The following is a 21,822-nucleotide window of genomic DNA, read 5'->3' as shown; positions in this document are numbered from 1 at the left end:
AATTAATTTTTGTACATAACAGATGTGTATACCTCAGGTGTGTGCAGTGAATAGTTGGCAGGTAGTCGCTCCAAGACAATGGGCAGACAGAACTGACCAGTCTGCAGTCGGTCATTATGCACCATGGGCAGCCACTAGAAGAAAAATGAACAATAAGTAAGTAAGCCGCGTGTACTTTAACGTCAGAAAAGCTTCTATATGGTCAGCATCTTCTTTAATTTGTGGGCTCTCTTACAAAAAAACTTATGTTAGATTTAGAAATATGGTTGAGTAGTAAAGGACAAAATCTCACAGAGTATCCAATGAGCGTCTCACAGCTGCCGCTATGGTTCTGCTTCTGCTGGCAGCTGATGTGGTAGAAGGTGAACAGCAGGTGATGCCTCTCCGTCAGATGGGCTGGAAGAGCCAGCTTCACTTCCTCGTAGAAGTCTGGGGACCTGAAGTACGAGGAAACAGAGTGATGAAGGAAGTCACACAGAAGAAAAGAGGGATGTGTGAGGACAAGGATGTAGAGATGAGAAAACATGGGGAACACAAAAAGACAGAGTTAAACAGGCTGTTTATCTGACTAAAAGAAGCTATAACAAAGAGTATGATGTAATTCCATAATGTGTACTTGCTTGTTATGGTAGGTAACAGGTGTGTAGACTTCATGTAAAAACTCAGGGCCACTTGATTTCCCAAAAATGACCTGAGAATGGGCAGGTGGAAAAAACACAAATCAAATATACATCAATCAGTAACATATCAGAGTAGAATGGGCTTGACAGGGCTATTCTTCTGTACCAGTGACTCTGTTGTTACTGTAACAAGATCTTGGCTTTCAAAACGTGCCAACATATTACCTCCTTAAAGGATTGTCAGTCTTAAAACAATAGTCAGGTGTCCATGCGGACGTTGAAACAGGTTTTTCTTGCTATAATTATTCCTCATGGTCACACTGGCCACCTAAGGATTCCCTAACAATGCACTTTCAATGTAAAGAACGGATGAACAAAATCCCCAGTCCTCATTCTGTGCATAATCGTATTCAAAAGTGTATCCAAAGCTAATTTAAAGGGATAGTTTGGATGTTTTGAAGTGTGGTTTTATGAGGTACTTTTCTGTAGTCAGTGTATTAACTACAGTAGATGACTGTTGGCACATCCCCAGTTTGGAGTACTGCCACAAAAGCTAACATATTTTAGCTGCCCTAAACAAAGTCCCACCATAAAAAAAATGAATAACAGTTTAAGTGTATGCTTAATTTAGAATATTTTCACTGCTTTACCTTGCCATCAGACAGCTATTTCTGAAGCTAATATATTGCTTTCTTTAAACTCCACTGAGACAAACAGTCATTTAACATTGCTTACAAAGGAGCTGCTGGTCTACCACTGACTCAATAAGTTAGTTTGTGTTATTGTGTGACTTTGGCATTTTAAAGGGTTACTTCAGATTAGGGTTGCAGTTATATACCGGTATTAAGGTATACCGTGATGTAAAAGTCGATGGTTATCATACCTTGTACATTTTATTATCGACAATATTGAAAAAAAAAATAAAACAGGATGGAGAATCTCCCATTTATTTCAGTTATTTTCAAGGGGGAGACTTTTTAAACAAACTTCTATTAACAAAACGGTTTCAAGTTTCAATAATAGTGACAAAATATCTGTTCAGCCACAAATAACCCACCCATTTTGATTCCTTTAAGGGTCTTCTGACTGATAATAATATACATATAAATTCTGTATACCATGAAACCGCAATATCTTCTGAGACGGTTATTGTACTGTGAAAATCTCATAGCATTGCAATCCTATCTCACAATAACACATACAAACTGATCGAGGCAGTGGTAGACCAGCAACTCCCGTGTTCAGCAAGCAAAATGACAGTTTTTGTCAATAGCGTCGGTCGGTTTGACGAGAGCATAGATGGGGAACTGAAGCCGTTATCATCTGTGTCAAGGTAAAGCAGTCAAAATATTCTCAATGTAGCATACACGTAGGTCTGCTATTGATTTATTAGGTGACTAAAATATGTTTTGCTGCTGCCCATGTCCACAGCAGTACACTACTTAGCTGCAGTGGCGCTAATCCTGCCTGCTTCTCCAACATGGGACCATGCCGACCGACATCTACTGCAGGTAAAACTACAGTTTGGTACCTCCTTCATTTCAAAAGGTCCAGATTTTCTCTTTAAGCCTTTACCTGTCCAAATAAGTCATATCAAGTTGATATCTTCCAAAGTTAAAGCATTTTTAACACAAAATTCGCTCTTTTTGTTAATATACTTCCACTGCAGCTCAACAGGCAAACACAAAGAGGCTATCTGTGAACATAGCCTTCATTTTCAGTTTATGTATTTATTGCAAATCCAGTGGAGTTTTTAGGATGACTTAATTTCACTATTGTAACGGTGTTACGAGATAACAGATTTAAAACAACAGCACTCACAGGCAGGGAGCAGGCTGGGTCCTCTCCGCTCATAAACTGTATTTTGATGGTGATGTTTCTTGCTGATGTGAGCCTGTTGACAAAGTTTAGCCTCTGGGGGTAGACATAGAGCAGGTTCCTACATTGACATAGGGAGAGAAAGAGTGCCAGGGAGACTTCCTGTTTAAATAATACATGAAAAAAATCATGCAAAACACTTCTCTTTTGTACATATATAATCACGCAGTTCCAATATACATCACTAGATGGCACTATCTGTGCAGCAACATTTTAGTCATGTCGTGGTAAGGTGACAGTCATGTCACAGAAAAGTCCAAACAACCAGTAATTTACTGTGACCTGTGGTTTTAATACAACGCTGTAATCTATAGTGAAACCAACAGGGAAATACCGCAGCTTCCACTGAACAAATGCTCAGAGAACGTCAGCATGTAATTACCATGCAGGGGACTTGTTCACACATGACGTTACTAATGTTTCATTACAAGCAAAACCATTTTAGAGCCGAGTGTTGATATAAACCTCTGCTCACACAGGCTGCTACCTTATACGAGGCAGTCTCACAGGTAGCCTGGATGGAAAGGCCTAAAAATAGGCACAAAACTAAAAAGAGCAAAGCCGCAAAGCGATGTCAGCTCTTGAGCGATGAGTACAGCATGACTGTTCTTGTTGCCTCTGGCCCTTTCAGAGACATAAACTGTCTGTGAGAGGAAACGAACCTGTTTACACCTCAAGCTATGAATCATTTGTTTCTCACAACCTTGTTTGTATTACATTCTGTTGAGGTGAATGCTTTATGTAAGCAGGTATCCTTCACCCTGGCAATCTACCTGATAGACCAACAAAAATATATCAAACATAAAAACAACAGTTCAATTAGAGGTCTTCCTTCCAGAGTGTTGAGTGGCTTTGGATAAAGACATGTATTTACAAGTATAACAGTTGTAAAAGAGGTGTGTGATCATTCAGTTATATTACATCTTCTAACCCACCTGTAAATGTTGTGAGGGACATAAACCTCACTAGATGGGAACTCAAGCACCTCTTTCATTGGCCGAATGTTCTTCTCAGCCACAGGTATCAGAGGGATGAGCTCAGTGGACAAACACGCAAGTGGCGTGTCGTGGACTGGAGACATGTCCAGTTTTATGGAACCTGGAAGACACAAAATAGGTCAAATTTACAAATTAGGGACCTGCATATACAGTATAACGCACATATCATATGATATTACATCATGTCTTTTGAATTCTTTGCATAATCGATACACAAACAAGACACACACTGATAAAGACAAGCCAAACTTTAAAGGAACAGTTCTATATTTTGGGAAAATATGCATAGAAAAAGGCAGACATATTGATTTTTTGATTTGTTGGGGACCACCTTTGATAACAGCAAAACTATATTAAAACCAACAACAGGGAGAAACAGCTCGCCTGGCTCTGTCCAAAGATAGAAAATCCACTCCCCATTACCTCCACTTGATATCTCATTTGTTTGTGTGAAAACAAAACGTTATGTGCTGGACTAATTTTTGGTCAGGTGCAACGACTTCCTGGAGTCTCTGCTTGTTGCCTGACAACATCATGGTGACGACAAGAAGTTACTACACCCAGATAAGAAACTGTCTGGCATACTGCCTACAGTAAAACCACAACATATTGTTTTTACAATACAATATCGCATTTTGGGGGGGATTTTTTGTACACATTAAATAAGGTCTTTAGGTGTTTTCAGACCAGAGGAACTTTTTCATACTTCTAAACCCCCATTTTTCATTATGTCAGTACTGTAAGAACCAGGAACGAACACAGTTCTCAGAGCGCTATTTTGAGGGACTTTTCTAGCTCCTATTTCAGAGTAGGTACTCTCCCCGCACAAGAGGAACCTTAAGTGATTTAAGTGTAAAGGGATTAGTCGAACACATGAGCCAGTGCAGCACAGGCACCTGCCATTTTTAAAAAGCAGTTAGCCGCCCAGGCTTTACTGAGCATGTATGTGACGAGGGAAATACAACATGATTTTGATTTATCAAAGCAAAATATAAGAATCTTTGATATACAGCTTACGTCACTTCAGTGTTCCTGCTGGTGGTGCGAATGCAGAGGAGCTCCCCAGTAGGCAGTTCCTGTCAGGGGAGTCTCCAAAATGGTTTGGTCTAAAAACACCTTCTGTCCAGTCTTTGTTCTAGCATAAGCTAACTGGCTGCTGGCTGTATATTAGCTGTACAATAAACCCGATTCCCGTAATGTATTCTTCCAATTAATAAAATAAAACACAATCTCAGAGTGAGTGTTAGGATGTGATGAGAGAGATGACCTGATATTGTCTTGACTCTCCTCTGTGGAGTGGAGGTTTTCTTGATCTCATACAAGAACTTGAGCAGATCCTCATCACTTAAACGATCTCCCTCCTGAGACACACACACACACACAAAGAAACAAAACACACACAGAGAGTTAACAACTGAGGGATTTTTTTGCCCCAATTTTACCTAAAAGCCAGAGTGACAAGAAGTGATATAAAGCCTTGGGATATAATGTAGAATAAAAAAAACCCATTACACTGCAGCCTTAAAAGGTAAAAAATAGAGTTGGTTTTAACAGTGACAGCATGGATGTTAGAAACATTACTGGAACCTGATGGAATGGCATGTTTGATAAAAGAATGAGACAAGGCCAGGCTGTAACTTTAAGCTTGTCTGTCTGTTGAGCTGTATCTCGTATCTCAAGGAAATAACAGTCTCTTTGTGTGTGCGTGGCGGTCCGACCTGTTTGAAGATGGTGCTGATAGTGATGGTGGCAGGTTTGAAGGCAGAAACATTACAAAATTGATCATCAATGGTGCTGAAACGTTCAGAATTCCTCCTGGGAAGCTGTGCCCTCCGGTCAATGCTGCTGGATTTACCTGGAAAAACAAAGCGTAAAGATTATAGATTAGCTATACACAATCTATGGAAATGCACACAAATGCAAGTCATCACAAGGTGTTACTGTAAAACAAAGACACACATAAGCACACACCTCCTTTTAAGCTGTCAGAGTCTGTGACATCGCGGTCTATTGTCGCGGTGGAGATGACTTCCATGACGTTAACGGTTGCCCAGGCGAAGGGCATGCGATAGCGACCCAGCCTCTGGCAGAACATCTCCGCATGACCTCGCAGCTTCTCAAGCTTGTCCTTGTTCTGAAAGACCATCAGCAGAATTATTTTTAAACATGAATGCATGAAAAAAATGCCTTCAACTTAGTATAGCAAACAAAGAGTAAATATTTAAAGGGACAGTTCACCTCTAAATCTAAAATTCATATTTTTCCTCTCACCTGTAGTGCTTATATCTTTGAGCACCACAAGCTAAGTGCCATCTGCTTCCATTATATTGGAGAGAAGGCAGACATATCTACAGCTAATATGTCAAACACTTGGCAACTCACACCAAAACAATCTAGACTGATGATGAGTCAAACTATGTGTTTAGATTTTGGTTGAACTATCCCTTTAACTAAGGATGGCAAAAGGCCAAATAATAAATGCTTTGTCACATCACCTTTGAAGAGTCACACTCCCGCAGTGTCATGTAGGGGTCGGCACAGTCGCTGATTTCTCCCTGCTGGAGAACCTTCTCAATCTAAAAAACAAAATATCCACGGTTTATGTAAAAGGTGTGGTAACAGGCATATTTTCAGCACGAGCAAAAGATACAAAGACAGCACCGCACTGAATTATAGGGTATATAAAACCGATTTGGAAGTAGGACTAAGTTATTTAAAGCCAGGAGAAAATAGCCGAATCCTGTTACTTGTTACTTGAATCCATGTTTTAGCATTTTCTTTAGTTGCTATGGATTTTATCATTACCTTGATGACCAGGTAGATATCTGGGGAAGGGTAGGTGATAGAGAAGATGGCAGATCTAGCCAGGGTCGACTGATCCACATGTGGAGTGTGAGGTTTCAAGAAGTTTTTGAACTGTTCTGGGTTCAGATCACAGTAGAAGTTCTCTGATATCTGGAGGGAGACAGAGATGAAAAGTTTAACTTTTGCCTCATACATGGTTACTTTGTTGATAGAATCTTGTATCTGGCATCAAATTCAGGGCGGAATAAAGCGCAAGACATCGACCTAAATGTTTTACAAATAAAGACTGAGGGCTGTTTAAATGTAAACCAAAGACTGATCCCGGAATATCACCCATTCAGTCCACCCACTGTTTCTCTACTCGCGTTCCTGATGACCTCAGGCCAGGAACACAGCCATATGTCCTGGTCTGGCCTGGCCTGGTGTGTGTGTCATGTGATCCTTTTCACTGAAAAGCCATTAACCACTCTGTTTCATTCTGCTCGCCCCGTAGGACCTCCGTTACACTGACCACGCCAAAGCACAATAACTGTGATCAGATTACATCCTCAGAAAAGTATTCCAGATTGATCACTTTTGGTTTGTTTATCAGTTTGATTCTGTTAACAGTGCGCCAACGAGCCAGAAGGCCAAACTCCTGCGTAGATCTTGTGATGGAAATGACCCTGTTCACCTTAACATGAGGCACACTCACCGCAAGAGTGAGAGTTCTGAACAGGCTGCAGCGGAGGAGGACACCTCTTACAGACAAATGACTTCTTGGAATCACAGGAATCGCTTCACAATAATCAAAGCCAGCTGACTTAAATAGGATATGATGTGCATCATATTCTTATGAAACAGAACAAACACGTCAAACAAAGTATTCACCGAGCTAACATTCATACTTAACACTAGTAACATTCACTTGTGAAAGTCAACCCCTCAAAACACTAAATCTGGATTCAATGGGACTCGAGGAATGTAATAGCCCTTTTTAATATTACATGTTTGTCAGACCACAGACGCTATGTGTAAAACTGACAGACACACATTGTTTAAGTTACCAAATGCGTAACGTTTTCTAATGCAGCACACTTGCTGCTACCCTAGCCACAATTCTACACTAATATGTTTCATTTCATAGCAGCGTTTTAAGACAAGAAAGCAACATCTCAGGATTAATCTGCATCCATAGTAACACTCCTGAAAATGCATATCAAATGACCATTTACATACACTGGAAATGCGCATACTGGTGTAAACAGGAGGCACACTGTCTACTCTGCGGTTACAGAACACACTACAGAGATGGCGAAAAGTTAGACCACGTTTTCTTTGCTTGAACCGAAGACGAGGTGAAACTGTTACTGAAAGTAACACAAGTATGGCAATCAAGGCAGCAAAAAACAGAATGGGAGTCATTACAAAGCGAGTATGGCGACATATCAGAGCAGTGCCAGCAGTGAGCACTGTCAACTGCTGGAGAAAGCCATGGCAAAGAGAAAGGAGTACTTACACAAGAAGGATAAAATCACAAAAGGTATATAGACCTAGCTATAATCTTTTGACTTGGCGAGCTGTGACTGACAAGACCCAATAGAGAAGCAAACATGGGTGTCGCATCATCGTTTCCAAAGTCTCCGTTTTGGACCATCCAGACGATCACGCAGCCCTGAAGTTTTAAAACTAAAACGGGGTCAGCAGCGTTTCAAAGATCTCCATTTTAGGGGTTCGAAAACGCCTGAGCAGTGTGGACATTAGATGTAAATGTAGCAATAGTTATGTGTTTTAAATCGGAAAAACGTATTAGTGTGGATGTAGCCCCATTGTCGCCAACTTAGCAACTGTGTAGCAAGATGTGGCATGTTTTAAGACCCCTTCAACAACTATAATCCTTCGATAGAAAACAGCAAAGTGCAAAATCTTGCAAAGTTTTGGGTAGACATTTTCTACTTTGCCATAAACTCCAATACAGCTCCCTGAACAACAGACAGACTGAAGCACGTAGCTGAGTATCCACTGCATATATTACAAAACGCTGTTGCAATCCCTCATTGTGTCCTCCCAACAGGCTGCAAAGTACAGCAAAACTATGCCTGCCTAGTCTTGTTGAAAAATAACAACAACAAGACGATTAAATGCCTGCAGTAATCTTGGAGAGAAACCGCCAATTCTTAACTCGTTTTGCTGTAACAACATATTTGTCAGCATGCATGACTACTCTAAAACATTTGTATCCATGAATCTGATATCATAAGTAGGCCACTTGTTGGGTCCAATCCTTTTGGTCTGCACCTCAGCTGATGGACCAGAGGCATGATTAATAACCAGAGTATTATATGGAATTATATGAACATCTGCTGCAGATTCCACAGATGTGAAACAACAAAAATGATGTGAACGAAACAGAAACAAACAGACACGGCAACAGAACTCCCATGAGATACACCGACAGTAAAGGATGCAGGGAAACAGAGAAAATATGGCAAGCAGAAATGCTGCAGAAAATAAAATATAACACTCTTGAGGAGACCGAGAGGAATAAAGAAGTGTACTGAAGAGAGTTGGAAAAAAGGCATAAAGTAAAAAAGAAAGTAAAGAGGGAAGGGTTCAGGGATAAATGGGTCAGGAGCGAATGCTTCACAGTTCCACTTCAATTAAATCTAACCGACAAAACAAGCTTTGCAGTTTCTCCCTCACTCACACAGAGACACATTTCATAGCTCTTTAACCGTCTCTGCTCAGCGTAATAGGCAGGGTCTTGTATTAACCTCCACAAGGACACACTTGGGTTCGACACATAATAAAATTAGTCATCTTAAGCGAAATGTGCTGTGACAATGTGACAATCCAGCTCTGCTCTTATGGACAGACATCAGTAGGAAGCAGAAGTGAACTGTTGATTTACAGCACACTCTTTGACATGCAGGCCAAATATTTCATATAGTGCACAACCTATAAAGTTAAGACCCGTTTATACACAGTCCATTTTCAAAAAATACAGGGCATTAAATTGCACTGTGTTAGCCAGAGGATCATCTTAGAGCCATCAGTCCTGCAGACAAGCTAGAGAGCAGCTGGGCAGCGCTGAGAGGAGGGCAAGGCCGAAGGCTAAAACCCCGTCTCATCTGAGAGATCCATGAGCACTTAAGTACAAACCAAATCCTTCCAGCCCCTTCACCCAAAAAACTATCCAGCTGTGTAAATCCACAGAAAACATGCAAACAGCCATGGCTCTGAATGGTCGACTGGGAAAATGCGGCACAGTATTAGTGGTTATAGGAACGAAAACATGAGGACCCCAAGAAGCATAAACATGTGAGGATGATGAGATATAAAACATTGTAGGTTACACTGATCCTTCACTGGCACGCTGACTACCAAAAGAAACTACGAGACCTCCCTGCAACAACAGGAGGCACATGAGACGCAATGGACACGATGAAACAAGGGCGGGAAAAGTAAGAGAAACACAGTGAATAAGATGTGTGGTAAAAGCAATTTTTGATGCTTATATGACTCCCATTTTTGGTGAGATATTCAGGGGTTTTTGACTAAATTCTTGTCTTTTGTGATGCCATCAAAGTTACTAACTTTAAGGTCGAGTGAGACTACTGCAGCCGGCAGCGGTGAAACAGGCTGCAATGTAACCACCCGAGGCCTTTGTACACCGTCAATTTACATCCACTTAAAGTGCTTGTTCTTGCAGCTGACAGGCTCAACGTGCTTTTGTAAGTGTCTGACAACATTACGCAAAGGATCCCTAAAGAGATATTCCTTTCTGTTGAGGAGTAAGATGCATTTTGTTGAACCAGAAACTGCCCTAAAATCGCTATCACCAAACCCCATTTAAATACAGATTAATTTCATCATTGTGAAAAATGCTTGATTTAAAGTCGACAGAAACAAAATAAAACTCAAAAAACAATCTTGCTTTGTCTTTCTACTGTTCCAAAAATCACCAAGTCTGGTTTGCTTGAAATAAACCCTCAATTCACAGAGTTAGATGCAACAATATGCTGGATCTATACATGCTAAAATTAATGTTTTTTTAAATGGAGTCTGGTGGATTTTGCAATGGCAATTCCAGGGCTGTTTCTGGTTAAACAATAAGGATCTTACTATGTAACAAAAAGGTCTATTTCTGTCGGGATCCTTTCCATAATGTTGTCAGACACTTAGAATAACAATCTGAGTATCAGTGGCAAAACCAAGCACTTTAAGTGGACATAAACTGACCGTGCGAACCTGCCCCAAGTGGTTACACTGCAGCATGTTTTGCATGTTTTGCCTATTGCGTGCAGCGCTCTCACTTAGTACTACACCAATTTCAAAAACAATTCCCATTAGTCACTTAGACACGAAAACATGGGAAAATGTGGTCCAGGTTAAAAAACACCGGACTTACCATTTAACTTCCCGTTAAGAAACATTCAGTCCGTGTTTGTGAGGGTTTACGTGTGACCAGTGTTCCTCCCTGTTATTGATGTTTTTTCCTTATTCGACATGTGTCATCATGATTCTTAAGATGCTTCCTCTTGCTGCAATACCACAAATAAACCCTTCACCCACAGTGACTGACACTTCTCATGGTATTCTTTGGTAAATGCACTGCAGCATTTCTATAAGTCTTTTATCCAAAGCTCTCTACAATTTACCTCTCACACACCCATTCACACACTCAGACACAACACATACAAATTACAGCCTTTGCTTTGAGCCTCTATTATGAAAATGGTAGCTGTCTCTTATTAAATCAAACATGTATTTCTTATTGATATCGACAGCACGGATCAATTAGAAAATATTTTGACAATAAAATTTGACCGAAAGCATTTTATGTTTCTCAGTTTCAAAAACATAACTCTAACAGGACATGTGGTCACAAGTAGGCCAAACACCAGCTGACAGACACTCTGACCGTCTCCACAACAAACACACATAATGAGCGTCACCAAACTAGCACTTACTGCAGGGCTATTGTATTGTAAGTGGTTAGTAATTCTGTTCTTTGTACTGCACGTAGAAAGGTAAACATGTCATACAAGTTTCCAGGAGAGAAGGTAAAACATGCTTTAAGAAAACGTTAGAAACAACATTAGAAATTGTAAAGACTACTGTGCTTTCTTACCTTTTTCTTTTCCTTCAGGTCATACAAGGCCATGGTGGCAAATAAGGGCTCAATATCAATCTCAAACCTATGAAGACAAGAAGGAAATTAGTGACTCAATAATAGCCTTAATACTTCACTTATTTAGCATTTAATCAGTTGTTTCCTTTTCTATTGCATTTCTGTGGATTGTTGTTGTGAAATGTACTACAGTAAGTGATAACATGCTTTAACTGAGGGTTAAGAGATGACTGTGAAGTTGCCAAACCACTGCAAGCGGAGAAATGAGTTCTTTCAAAACATTTGGCAGTTTTATGGGTTTTCAAGAAGGACAAGTGAGATCGAGATCGAAAGTCAGAGAAACTCTGTGCGTTTGTGCAAAAGAAAAGAACAGAGAAAGAGACACAGAGAAAAAAAATCCCACAGAGAGAGGGAGGGACAGTGATTTTCTGGAGAACAACAGGCACTGCACAGAGCACTCCTCTACTCCTCCACACTGCGCTGTCCGTCCGTCATGTCTACTGCGAGCCTTTTTGAAACAACTACTCAAGAGTTTTAAGTCTTGTATTTCACATGTGACAGACAAGAATGTACTGTGTGTTAAATGCCAAGCAAAAGGTCATTTTCATCAACGAGGGGGTGTTGGAATAATTTCTCTTTAGCGCAGCTAACTGTTAGTCCCTTGTCCAACTTAAGGCAGCTGTTTAAATCCCCCCTCCTACGGTATTATGAAAATGTATGACATACTTGATGGCCTGGCATCTGATCAAGATGCGGTCTCCAGTGTGTTCTTTCGGGCAGTCAGGAATGGGCCGGATCTCCACTGCATCTTCCTGGAACACAACAGCAGAGAAAGTTTTTAAACCATGCAAAGAGCAATGGAGGAGTTGTTACATTCAGAGGACATGTAGTATCTGAATATTCACATGAGTTTAAGATTTGGGAGGAGCTGAATTTAAATCTACAGAATGGAAAGTTAACAAGGCACAGACGTAAATCAGTTACAGGCAGGCAGGGTGATGCTTTTTATATCAAGTTCCCCAAAGAAAGGCTTCAGAAACTAGTTTCAAATGTGTAACTTTTCCTCTTTATGGGAAAAAGAAAGAGGGAGAAACATGTCTATTTCAATTTTCCACATCCTTAGGGGATGTCTTCAAATTGCTTCTTTTGTCTGACCCAGTCCCAAATCAAAAAGCATTCAGTGTACTATCACATAAAACAAAGAAAGTGAACCCTTTAAATGATTGAAATTGTGCTTAAAAATAATTTTAAAAGAGGTCAATTGAATATCAACAATTAATTTCCGATTCAAAATTAGGGGGAAAAAAAGGTCATTTCTTGTATTTATGGTAATTAATATTCTCACATAATTTAATACTGATTGACTGCATATCAAGACAACCTCAGCCACCACCCTAATGGCAAGGTGAATGCAAACAAAAAATAAAGCATGGTATGTGTTGGGGAATACGACTTCTGGTGAATTGATTAAGTCTGCATCTTGGTGTGTATGCACTTGAGAAAATAAGAAAACTGGATAGAAAGAGACAGAGTGACAGAGACCAATCCTAACCCACACTGTCCCCATATTTGCCAGATATTTAATACTCTGTTGTTCTAAAACTGGGTCCAGTGAGTGACCCTGACCCGGGGAACCCACTGGTTGTCTGGTTATAGCTGTACTGTGTTACTGTAATTTGAAGCATCCTCTGGCACAAGAATTTCCTTTGGGATAAATAAAGTTCTACTGAATTGAATTGAATTGCAGTGAAGCATGTGATAATCAGCTCTCTCTATATATCTCACCTCATCTGCTGGTGGGTACAGAGCAAACAGCTCAGGATGTCTGTTCCCCTGCCGTGCCTCCTGGTTGAAGCGGTCCAGCTCCTCGTGGCTGCTGAAGGCCAGCAGCCCCTCCACTCTCTGGTCCGGAGTCAACCCCCGCAAGTTGAAGTCGGAGGAGGTCAGTGTGCGGCCAGAGTCATCACTCAGCCCCGCTAATGTTGGAGACTTGACCTGGGGCAAAGACAGAGACAGAGAGGGGTGAGGGGATGAAATGTGAGTGGGAAGGATGGAGCAATAAGACAAAAATACAGGGGTATTAAGGCAGAATTTCCAGAGGGATGTTATTAAGAGAGACATCAAAGAAATGGGTGCAGGGTACGGAAAACTATATTAATGGATATCTGGTCAAAGCCTGTTCTTCCTCCATTTAGACAATATTATCTGAATGAGGTTTGATACAAGCACCATACTTCCACAGCATGTTATGAATGTTCACCAACATACACTAAAGTGCAGCCTCCATGCTCATGTTGTCAGCAGACGCAACAAACAGCTAACAGGCATTTAGGCAGTCTAGACAGCTTGTGTTTTGGCCTGGAGACAATGACAGTCTCCTGTGGGCTTTCTTCTGATCAAGGCTGTCTCAATGTAAAGAACACACAACACAGGCTTGTGTTTATGTACACTGTATGCTACAGAGAGTGTACTTACAATAGTCTATATGTCAGATGTTCAGCAGGCACTGCTTTCTTTCCTTCCTTCTTATAAAAATGCAGTTTCCTTGCTGTATTGTCATATTTACAGACATTAAAATGTCACCAGATTGCAGAGAATAGGGCCCCTGAATAATGTCACACAATAGGGAGGTATGAGTTACTCGTCACTAGTGATATCGATGCATTGTACATTAGCTGATCGAGTTGTGTAATCAGAGATCTCCCAGCAGGCTGATGGCTTGCCAGACAAAAATCATAGCAGCAAAGAGAGCCAAGCAGACAAGTGCTGCATATTTCTGACATCCAGTTACCTGTAAGCAACAAACTGGACAAAAATGAGCACCATTTGTTTTATATTTTGTAATGATTTTGTATCATATTCAACCATCCATTTATCCATTTTCATCTGCTTATCTAGGGCTTGCTTGTACAGGACAGCAGGCTGAGCAAGGTACTCCAGACGTCCCCCTCCCCAGCAGAGTTTTCCAGCTCCTCCTGGGAGATCTCGAGGCGTTCCCAGGCCAGATAAGATAATCCCCCCAGTTTTTCTGGTCTACCCCAGGACCTCCTACCAGTTGGACATGCCAGGAAAATCTCTCATGGGAGGGGCCCGGCATCCTCATCAGATGCCCGACCCCCCTCCGGCTCCTCATGCAAAGGAGCAGCAGCTCTACTCCGAGCTCCCTCTGGATGTCTGAGCTCCTCACCCCATGTCTAAGGCTGAGCCCAGCCACTCTATGATGGAAACTCAGTTCGTCCGCTCGTATCCGTGATCTCATTCTGTCTGTCACTGCCCAAAGCTCATGATCATGGACGAGGGTCGGAATGTAGATGGACTAGTAAAACAAGAGTCTTTCAGCTCAGCTCCTTCATCACCACGACAGTCCAGCGTAACGCCTGCATCACTGCTAACGCTGCATCACATGTACAATGTCAACTAGTTCATTTTTTACAAAGTAGTTTGAACTACTCTTTCTAAGCAGCTTTATTTAACCATTTAACTAGATTTCTCTCTAGGGTAGCTTTGCTGCAGTTCACCCTTTTCCAGCGTAAAGTAATTGGTCGCTTACGAAGTTATGCTTTCAAAGTAGCTTCCCCAGTACTGCAGTGTGATATGCAAAGATACTTCTCAGACTGGAGTCAGGTCTGACAGGAGAATCAAGCATCAGATATGCACAAAAGAGGTCTTCTGTTGTACAACGAGATGTCAAACAATATTCAAAATGTTACACGATATTCATGTTGCATTGTGGCTTCTGTTAGCTCCATCTTGTTTTTGCTGTTTCGGTTGGAATATACAGGATTCTTATATTTACTAAGTGTTTATGTGTTGTTTGATTTCACCAACCTCTACCACCATATACAAATAAATCCAAACTCTGACATTAACATAAACACATCTTGACTTCGAAATTCTCCTGGGAGAGGGAAGCAAAGGCAACAAAATACTTTTATGAGCATCTTTATAACAGTCAGGTACAGAAGAACATAGGTATTTTTTGACATATCTGGGGCTAGGAAGAATTTAATTTCTGTTAAAACTGCTTTTAAACTGTATTAACAGTGACTGATTGGAGCGTCCTCTGTCCATCAGGGCTCTCAGGCTGGCACTGGCACCATATGGAATTACTCAGACTAAGCTACAGGGCAGGGCATAACCTCACTGCTGCCATGTTACATCCTTCTTGTCTCTTTTATTCCCATCATCCTTCACTTTCACATCCCAGCTCTCAAACCACAGGCAAGGACTGACCGAGCGTCCACCCTTGTGAAGCTTCATCCTATCAAAGCTCCACCGGAGCATCACACCATGATCCCAGGGCTATTGCTAAAACAGACCGGACCATAGAAGAGAACCTATTAAGCGCTGAGGGACAATAGCGCTGTTCTTCCCATCTCTGTCACTCTCTCTCTGGCATGTAGCTCGTGGGAAGCCCGCAGCGGTAATAAGGGCCTTTTGGTTTGGGTGATTAACCAGAATTGGCAAGGATGGGGTGACAGGAGGGGGCTGGTGAGACTGGCTGGTGGTGAGGGATGGCTGGGTAACTAGCCAGAGAGGCTGGGAGTGGCGCTGACTGGGACTTGGATTGGCTGGGACTGTCTGATGCTGGGAGACGGGGATTTGGCCACTATGGGACAAAAGAGCTAGAGAGAGGGAAGTGAGAGAGGATGGGAACTTGGCCTGAAATGTCGGTCGACTACTGAAGCAGGGATCTGTAAAGAAAGTAAAGGACTGAGGCATGCAGTCATAAGCTATTGATAAAAATATGTGGAAAAAATATTTAACCACAACATCTCTGACTGTCCTGTTAAACACACAGAGGTGATGACAGTAAGTGTATAATACTCAGGTTTAGTTCTGCGTGAGCCACACTGAGTAAACTTGAAAGAGCCACTGCCACAGTGGAAAGAGTGACAGGAATAACAAAACACTGTTGTGTACACTATTAAAGCGCTTCCCCACCCCAGTCTCTCACTCCTCCCTCACATTTCACATTAAGCCTTGATTAGTATGGACTGCCACACTGCTCTAAGTTAATGGTCTTCCTCTCACAAAAGACACTTTAAGTGCAACATATTGACATTCAAGGACAAAGTTGTAAAGTAGCTTTTTTTTTAGTTCTGTTTCAGTTTGAGAAATGTACTTATTTGCTTTCTTGATGGTACCAGTCTCATGTCTGTGCAGAAATTATGGAGCAGGGGGACAATTAGCTTAGCCTAGCTTAGCATAAAAAAACTAAGAGGAAAGGGAAACAGCTGGCCTGGCTTTCATCTGCCAGCACCTCTAGAACTCAATAATGTTGTATAATTCTGTTTTAATCTTTTTTATTTTATTTTATTTTACTGAATTTTGTTTTATTTTATTTAAATTTATTTATTTTTATTTATTATTTATTTATTTATTTATTTTAATTAAATTCAATTCAATTTAATTTAATTCATTTATTTTAATTAAATTCAATTCAATTTAATTTAATTCATTTTATGTCATTTTATTTTACTTAATTTAATTTAATCTTATTTTATTTCATTTTATTTTAATTCAATTCAATCTAATTCATTTTACGTCATTTTATTTTACTTAATTTAATTTAATTTAATTTAATTCAATCTTATTTTATTTCATTTTATTTTACTTAATTTAATTTAATTTAATTTAACCTTATTTTATTTTATTTTATTTTATTTTATTGTAGTTTAGTTTAGTTTATTGGCTACTGGTGTGCACCATACACTGAATTTTGTTTGTTCAATCTGTACACAAAGAAAATGCAGAATTTTAACAGAATGTTAATTTGTGATCCTTATAGGTGCTGGTACAGGATAGAGGCAGGCTGTCAGTCTATTAAACGGGATCTCTTATGATTTTACATATTTTGTGTCTTATATATAGTATTATAATGGAGGATGTTTATATCAAACATGGCCAAAGTTTCAAATAATAAGGTAAGCGTATGTAAGTAATTCCTGCAATTAAAAACCTCCGTAACGCAGGTATAAGGAATTGTTAAAGACAGGACTGACTGAAAAAGGAAAGTGAGGAACTGTTCCAGTGTAGCAACGCTGCACGCCACACTTCACAAGACCAGCTCTAAAGAAGTCTTTCTGAAGAAGCCTTAAACTTCTCCTTTATTGGGTAACAAACAATCAGATAGTGACTGACTGTGTGTCTCGCCTGTGTTTGTGTTTCTTACTGTCTTCTGCTGGTTGTCTGGCTCGATGTCGGACTCAAAGGTCTGTTTCCGAAGGAGTTTGTGTAGACCTGCTCGCTCTGAGTACGCACTCCAGCCATCGCCCTGGCACCTTCACACAAACACACACACACACACACACGCACCAGGTCAAAGACCCAGACAGCTAAACACACATAAAAAACAACATGCATTGTCACTACTGATACACCTCTGCACCTCTAATCAAACTAGATAACAACAAAAACAGAAGCCTTACACAACACAGTCTCAGTGTCTGTTTGTATTGTATGTGACTGTGTGGGAGAGAGAGATAGAGTGTGCACTACAATGTATCAGACAGGAGATCCCAGTGTTTAATGTTTATCAGGCTCTCTCAGGCCTTTTGTTTCCTGTCTCACAGACACGCGCAGCGTCTCAGACAGTTGGCACCTGTTGCAGTCAGCTGAGACACTGGTGAGGGCATTATGTCTGTGACTGGGGCTCTCTGGTGCAGCTTGGAGTACATCTAGTTTTCCATTCCTGAACTATTAACTCCAAAAATAGATTCAGTTTTGTCGTTTTAAGGTATCTGTCATGGTGTGTATGTGAAACCAAAGGGCATGTACATCAGTTATACCACTCTCAAACTATAACTGTTGTGTTTATGTAGATGGTTTACCTTCTAGAGACCACAAGCCACGGCTGGATGTAACTCTTTACGCAGTCTCTTACATGTGGATCCAACTCCACTCTACAAAGAGAGGGATAAGGAGGATAAGAAGACAAGTATTTTCATGCAGACATGCATGCAAACATTCACAGACAACTGAAAACTTTACATTCCTCCTCAATCTTAATCTGTACCTCAGGGTCAAGGTGCAGGACAAGTGAATGCTCTGAATATGCAGAATAATTTTACACTGACAACACTGAATGTCCTGTGAAAAAATGTCTTAAGCCAAAAAACTTAAAGCTAAATTCAAGCTAACATAATTTAGAAAAGTTCTACAAAAATTATAGACAACATGAAGCACATAAAATTAGCAGAAAAACTCAATAATAATTAGACAAAAAATCAATAAAAACAAAGAAATTCATGAAAAACAACACAAAGAAAAAAGCATACAGATCAAGCAGTACTGGATCACCGTACTACGTACTGGCCATTTTTAGTTTTGTTAAAAGGAAGGTGAATATGTCCAACTTGTCTATTCTTTTAACTCCATACACCTGATGTATGTCTAATAACTAAATAATTTAAGCACCTTATATGACCGTCTTTTATCTATATCTATCATACGTATGAAGATGCTTGCCAAAACTGACATTTTAAATTTGCTAGATAAACAACATAAAGATTAACTTTCCTACATGGACTTCAGAACCATGTTAAATTGCAAGCAAGATGTTTTTGTGTGCAACTTCACACAAAAATAAATCTACCAAAAACTTCTACAGCAAGGATTCAGTAGTTGAATGCATAAAGACTGTTTGACTTTTAACATCAAGGTGCATCTTCTTCAATTATGTATCACTTTTATTCATAGTGCTAACATTTTAGGGAAGTTTTTTTGTTTAGACAGCGTGTGTGGATTCCTCTGCGGCCAGTGTCAGACATCCTGTGACTCACCCATCGTCAGGGACAGAGTGTCTTACAGTGCGACACTCCTTCTCCACCTGCTCCACCTTCAGGTCATCGTCAGGGAAGTCTCCCAGTTCCTGCATCAAGGCCACATCTCCACTTCTTAACTGTGACATCAGGAATTCCTCCAGGTCTAAGGGCTCCACTGCTTCATACGACTGAGGCTGCAGAATGAAAGGATGGTGGAGGAGGGGAAGAATTAGGACACATAGCACCAAAAATCATACTATAAGGAACATAAAGGAAGTAATATTTGCTAAAGTGCAATTTAAGGATCCTAACAGAGTGCAGTGGATGGCCAGATTACTTCTTAAGGTTAAATACGAGTAATTTGCCAGCAAAGCATGAATGTAACTAAAACACTGCCTCAGAAAAGGGAATATGGAAGATACAACAAACATGACTAATGAGTTGTACAGTCCACATAGTGCAGAGAGGCACAGAGGAAAAAGGAAAGATAGGAAGGGAGGTGGGACCAGGCATGTTGAATCATGACTATTTTCTAATACCTCATACCTGTAGAGGAACAAGAGATTGAAGCACATACACAAATAGAAACTGGAACAAACTGGCCTGTAGAAAACAGCAAGGACAGTTTTTTGTCTGTGTGTCTATTTTTAGACAAAAACTCTATCAGCCTCCACTCCAGAGCTACAGCAGATCAAAGGCAAAGCTGTAATCACTTTTATGTACAGTGCAAACGGGCTGAAATTTTCATTTGGGTCTTGGAATCGGTACATATTGTTCAAATCAGTGCACACAATGAGAAAAAAATCCCACTGGCATTTAGAGGAGAAGATTAAACACACTTTTCATCATTAGAAACAGCTCACAGGAAGAAAAAAAAAACGCAACTGATGAGATAACACACGGCCCTTTGTGGAGCCAGGCGGGTATCACGAAAGGGACCTGGGAACCTGCATGGAGCAGGTGTTTCTGGTAAGAGTGGCAGCAAACTGGGCAGACCTCCAATCTGATTACAGTCAGCAAGCTGTGGCCGATGAAGGCAGAAGTTTAGAAATAAACTTATACCACAATATCATGGTGAAAGATTTCCTAAATAATAACAGTAAAGTGTCTTCTCAAAGTCTCTTAACATATACAAGGATCAGCCACAACATTAAAACCACTGACAGGTGAAGTTAATTACATTGGTTACCTCGTTAAAATGCAATGTTGCTGGGTAACCTTTGATCCTGGCAGTCAGGTGGATGTCACTCGACACACACCAAAACACCGCTAAGACCAAGTACTCCCCCTTACAGCAACGACTTCTGACTTCTGACTGACCCCTAGAAGTTTCCTGTGCTGTCTGGCACCAGGGCATTGGCGACACCATCCTTTAAGTCCTGTGGGTTGCGAGCTGGGGTACCAGAACGTCCCACGGATGCACAGTTGGATTGGGATCTGGGGAATTTGGAGGCCAGTACAATGCCTTGAATTCTGTCGCATTCCTCAGGCCATTCCTGAGCTGTTTTTGCAGTGCGGCATAGCACATTAACCATCTGGGGGGGCGGGACACTGCCATTGGGAGGTGCTGTTGCAATGAGAGGATGTTCTTGGTCTGCAACAGTGTTTGGATGAGTAGTGCATGTCAAATGGCTTCCACATGATCATCAGGACCCAAGGTTTCCCAGCAGAACACTGCGTTGTATCAAGATAATCAATGTAATTCCTCACCTGCCAGTGGTTTTAATGTTAGCAGTATATAAAAAGAATATTTAAAGGCGACCCGCCTAAATTAGGAATTCCAATATGTTATTTCCATTATCAGAGAATGTTCCATCAATATTTATGAAACTGACCTACTCTCTCTCAAAGCCAGAAACTACAGAAATGAGTCTCAAACTCTCAAACTGGAACTGCTCCATAGACAATGAATGAGAGTCTGTTTTCGTGGCCCCACACAAAGTTTGTTTTCTTTTTCATACCCAAATGAACTTCAGCGTTCTCAGTTCTGAAACAGAGAATGTATCCATATACTCAACACATTCGCCTGGCTGCTGAGTGTCATCTATTAAATCTTTCCCAAATCATTGTCTATGGAGCAGCGTCAGACTTTATACTTGATGACATCACACATTTAAGTTTTAGCGCTCTAGTTTTTCTAGTTCTAGTGTTTTAGATGATAGAAATAACATGTATGAGTTTTGAAAATGGGCATACTTCCCCTTTCAGCTTTTAATCCTGCACACTGTGCCACCCAGGATGCATTTGCATGACAAATATGTAGTGTGTGAAAGAGTGGACGTGAGAGAAAGTGTGCAGGAGACAGGAAGAGAAAAAACAAAAATACAGAGTGAAGCCAGCCACTGGCATACGCACCAACAGATAATATGCACACACGCAGCAGAGGTAGAGATAGCTGCACCAATGAGGTGAGTCACTGCTGTACACAACTTTTAAACACGTAGTGAATTCCATTTGCCCTCAGACATGTTTTTACACATCAATCCACCCTAAGGGATAATTTTCTCTGCTGAGCACTCCAGAGCAAATTGTACCACACGGGTTGGTATTAGCATGCAACACAAGAAGGGACGACTGCACAGACAGCCAGATGGAACAACTGTATCATCATTACGTTAAATGACAGGTCTAAAGAGGAGATG

At 40.7% G+C, this 21,822-nt stretch overlaps 1 protein-coding gene across 2 annotated transcripts in view; it reads right to left on the bottom strand.

Annotated features, from left to right (window-relative positions):
• Positions 1-21,822, bottom strand: part of dock8 (dedicator of cytokinesis 8) — a 73,738-nt gene that overhangs the window by 35,573 nt on the left and 16,343 nt on the right. For both annotated transcript variants that reach the window (XM_050050543.1, XM_050050544.1), the window contains 16 exons: positions 19,199-19,374; positions 18,248-18,319; positions 17,590-17,698; positions 13,200-13,409; positions 12,141-12,226; positions 11,415-11,481; positions 6,302-6,451; positions 5,992-6,072; positions 5,468-5,630; positions 5,215-5,351; positions 4,764-4,857; positions 3,434-3,596; positions 2,442-2,559; positions 621-691; positions 293-437; positions 33-134 (listed from right to left, as the gene is read on the bottom strand). In XM_050050543.1, the coding sequence (XP_049906500.1) occupies positions 33-134; positions 293-437; positions 621-691; positions 2,442-2,559; positions 3,434-3,596; positions 4,764-4,857; positions 5,215-5,351; positions 5,468-5,630; positions 5,992-6,072; positions 6,302-6,451; positions 11,415-11,481; positions 12,141-12,226; positions 13,200-13,409; positions 17,590-17,698; positions 18,248-18,319; positions 19,199-19,374 (1,944 nt within the window). The remainder of the gene's footprint in view (positions 1-32; positions 135-292; positions 438-620; positions 692-2,441; positions 2,560-3,433; positions 3,597-4,763; positions 4,858-5,214; positions 5,352-5,467; positions 5,631-5,991; positions 6,073-6,301; positions 6,452-11,414; positions 11,482-12,140; positions 12,227-13,199; positions 13,410-17,589; positions 17,699-18,247; positions 18,320-19,198; positions 19,375-21,822) is intronic.

This window comes from Epinephelus moara, chromosome 8, assembly GCF_006386435.1.
Source record: "Epinephelus moara isolate mb chromosome 8, YSFRI_EMoa_1.0, whole genome shotgun sequence".
NCBI lineage: Eukaryota > Metazoa > Chordata > Actinopteri > Perciformes > Serranidae > Epinephelus > Epinephelus moara.
Note: the sequence above shows the minus strand (reverse complement) of the source record. Positions and strands in the feature narration are given on the sequence as shown.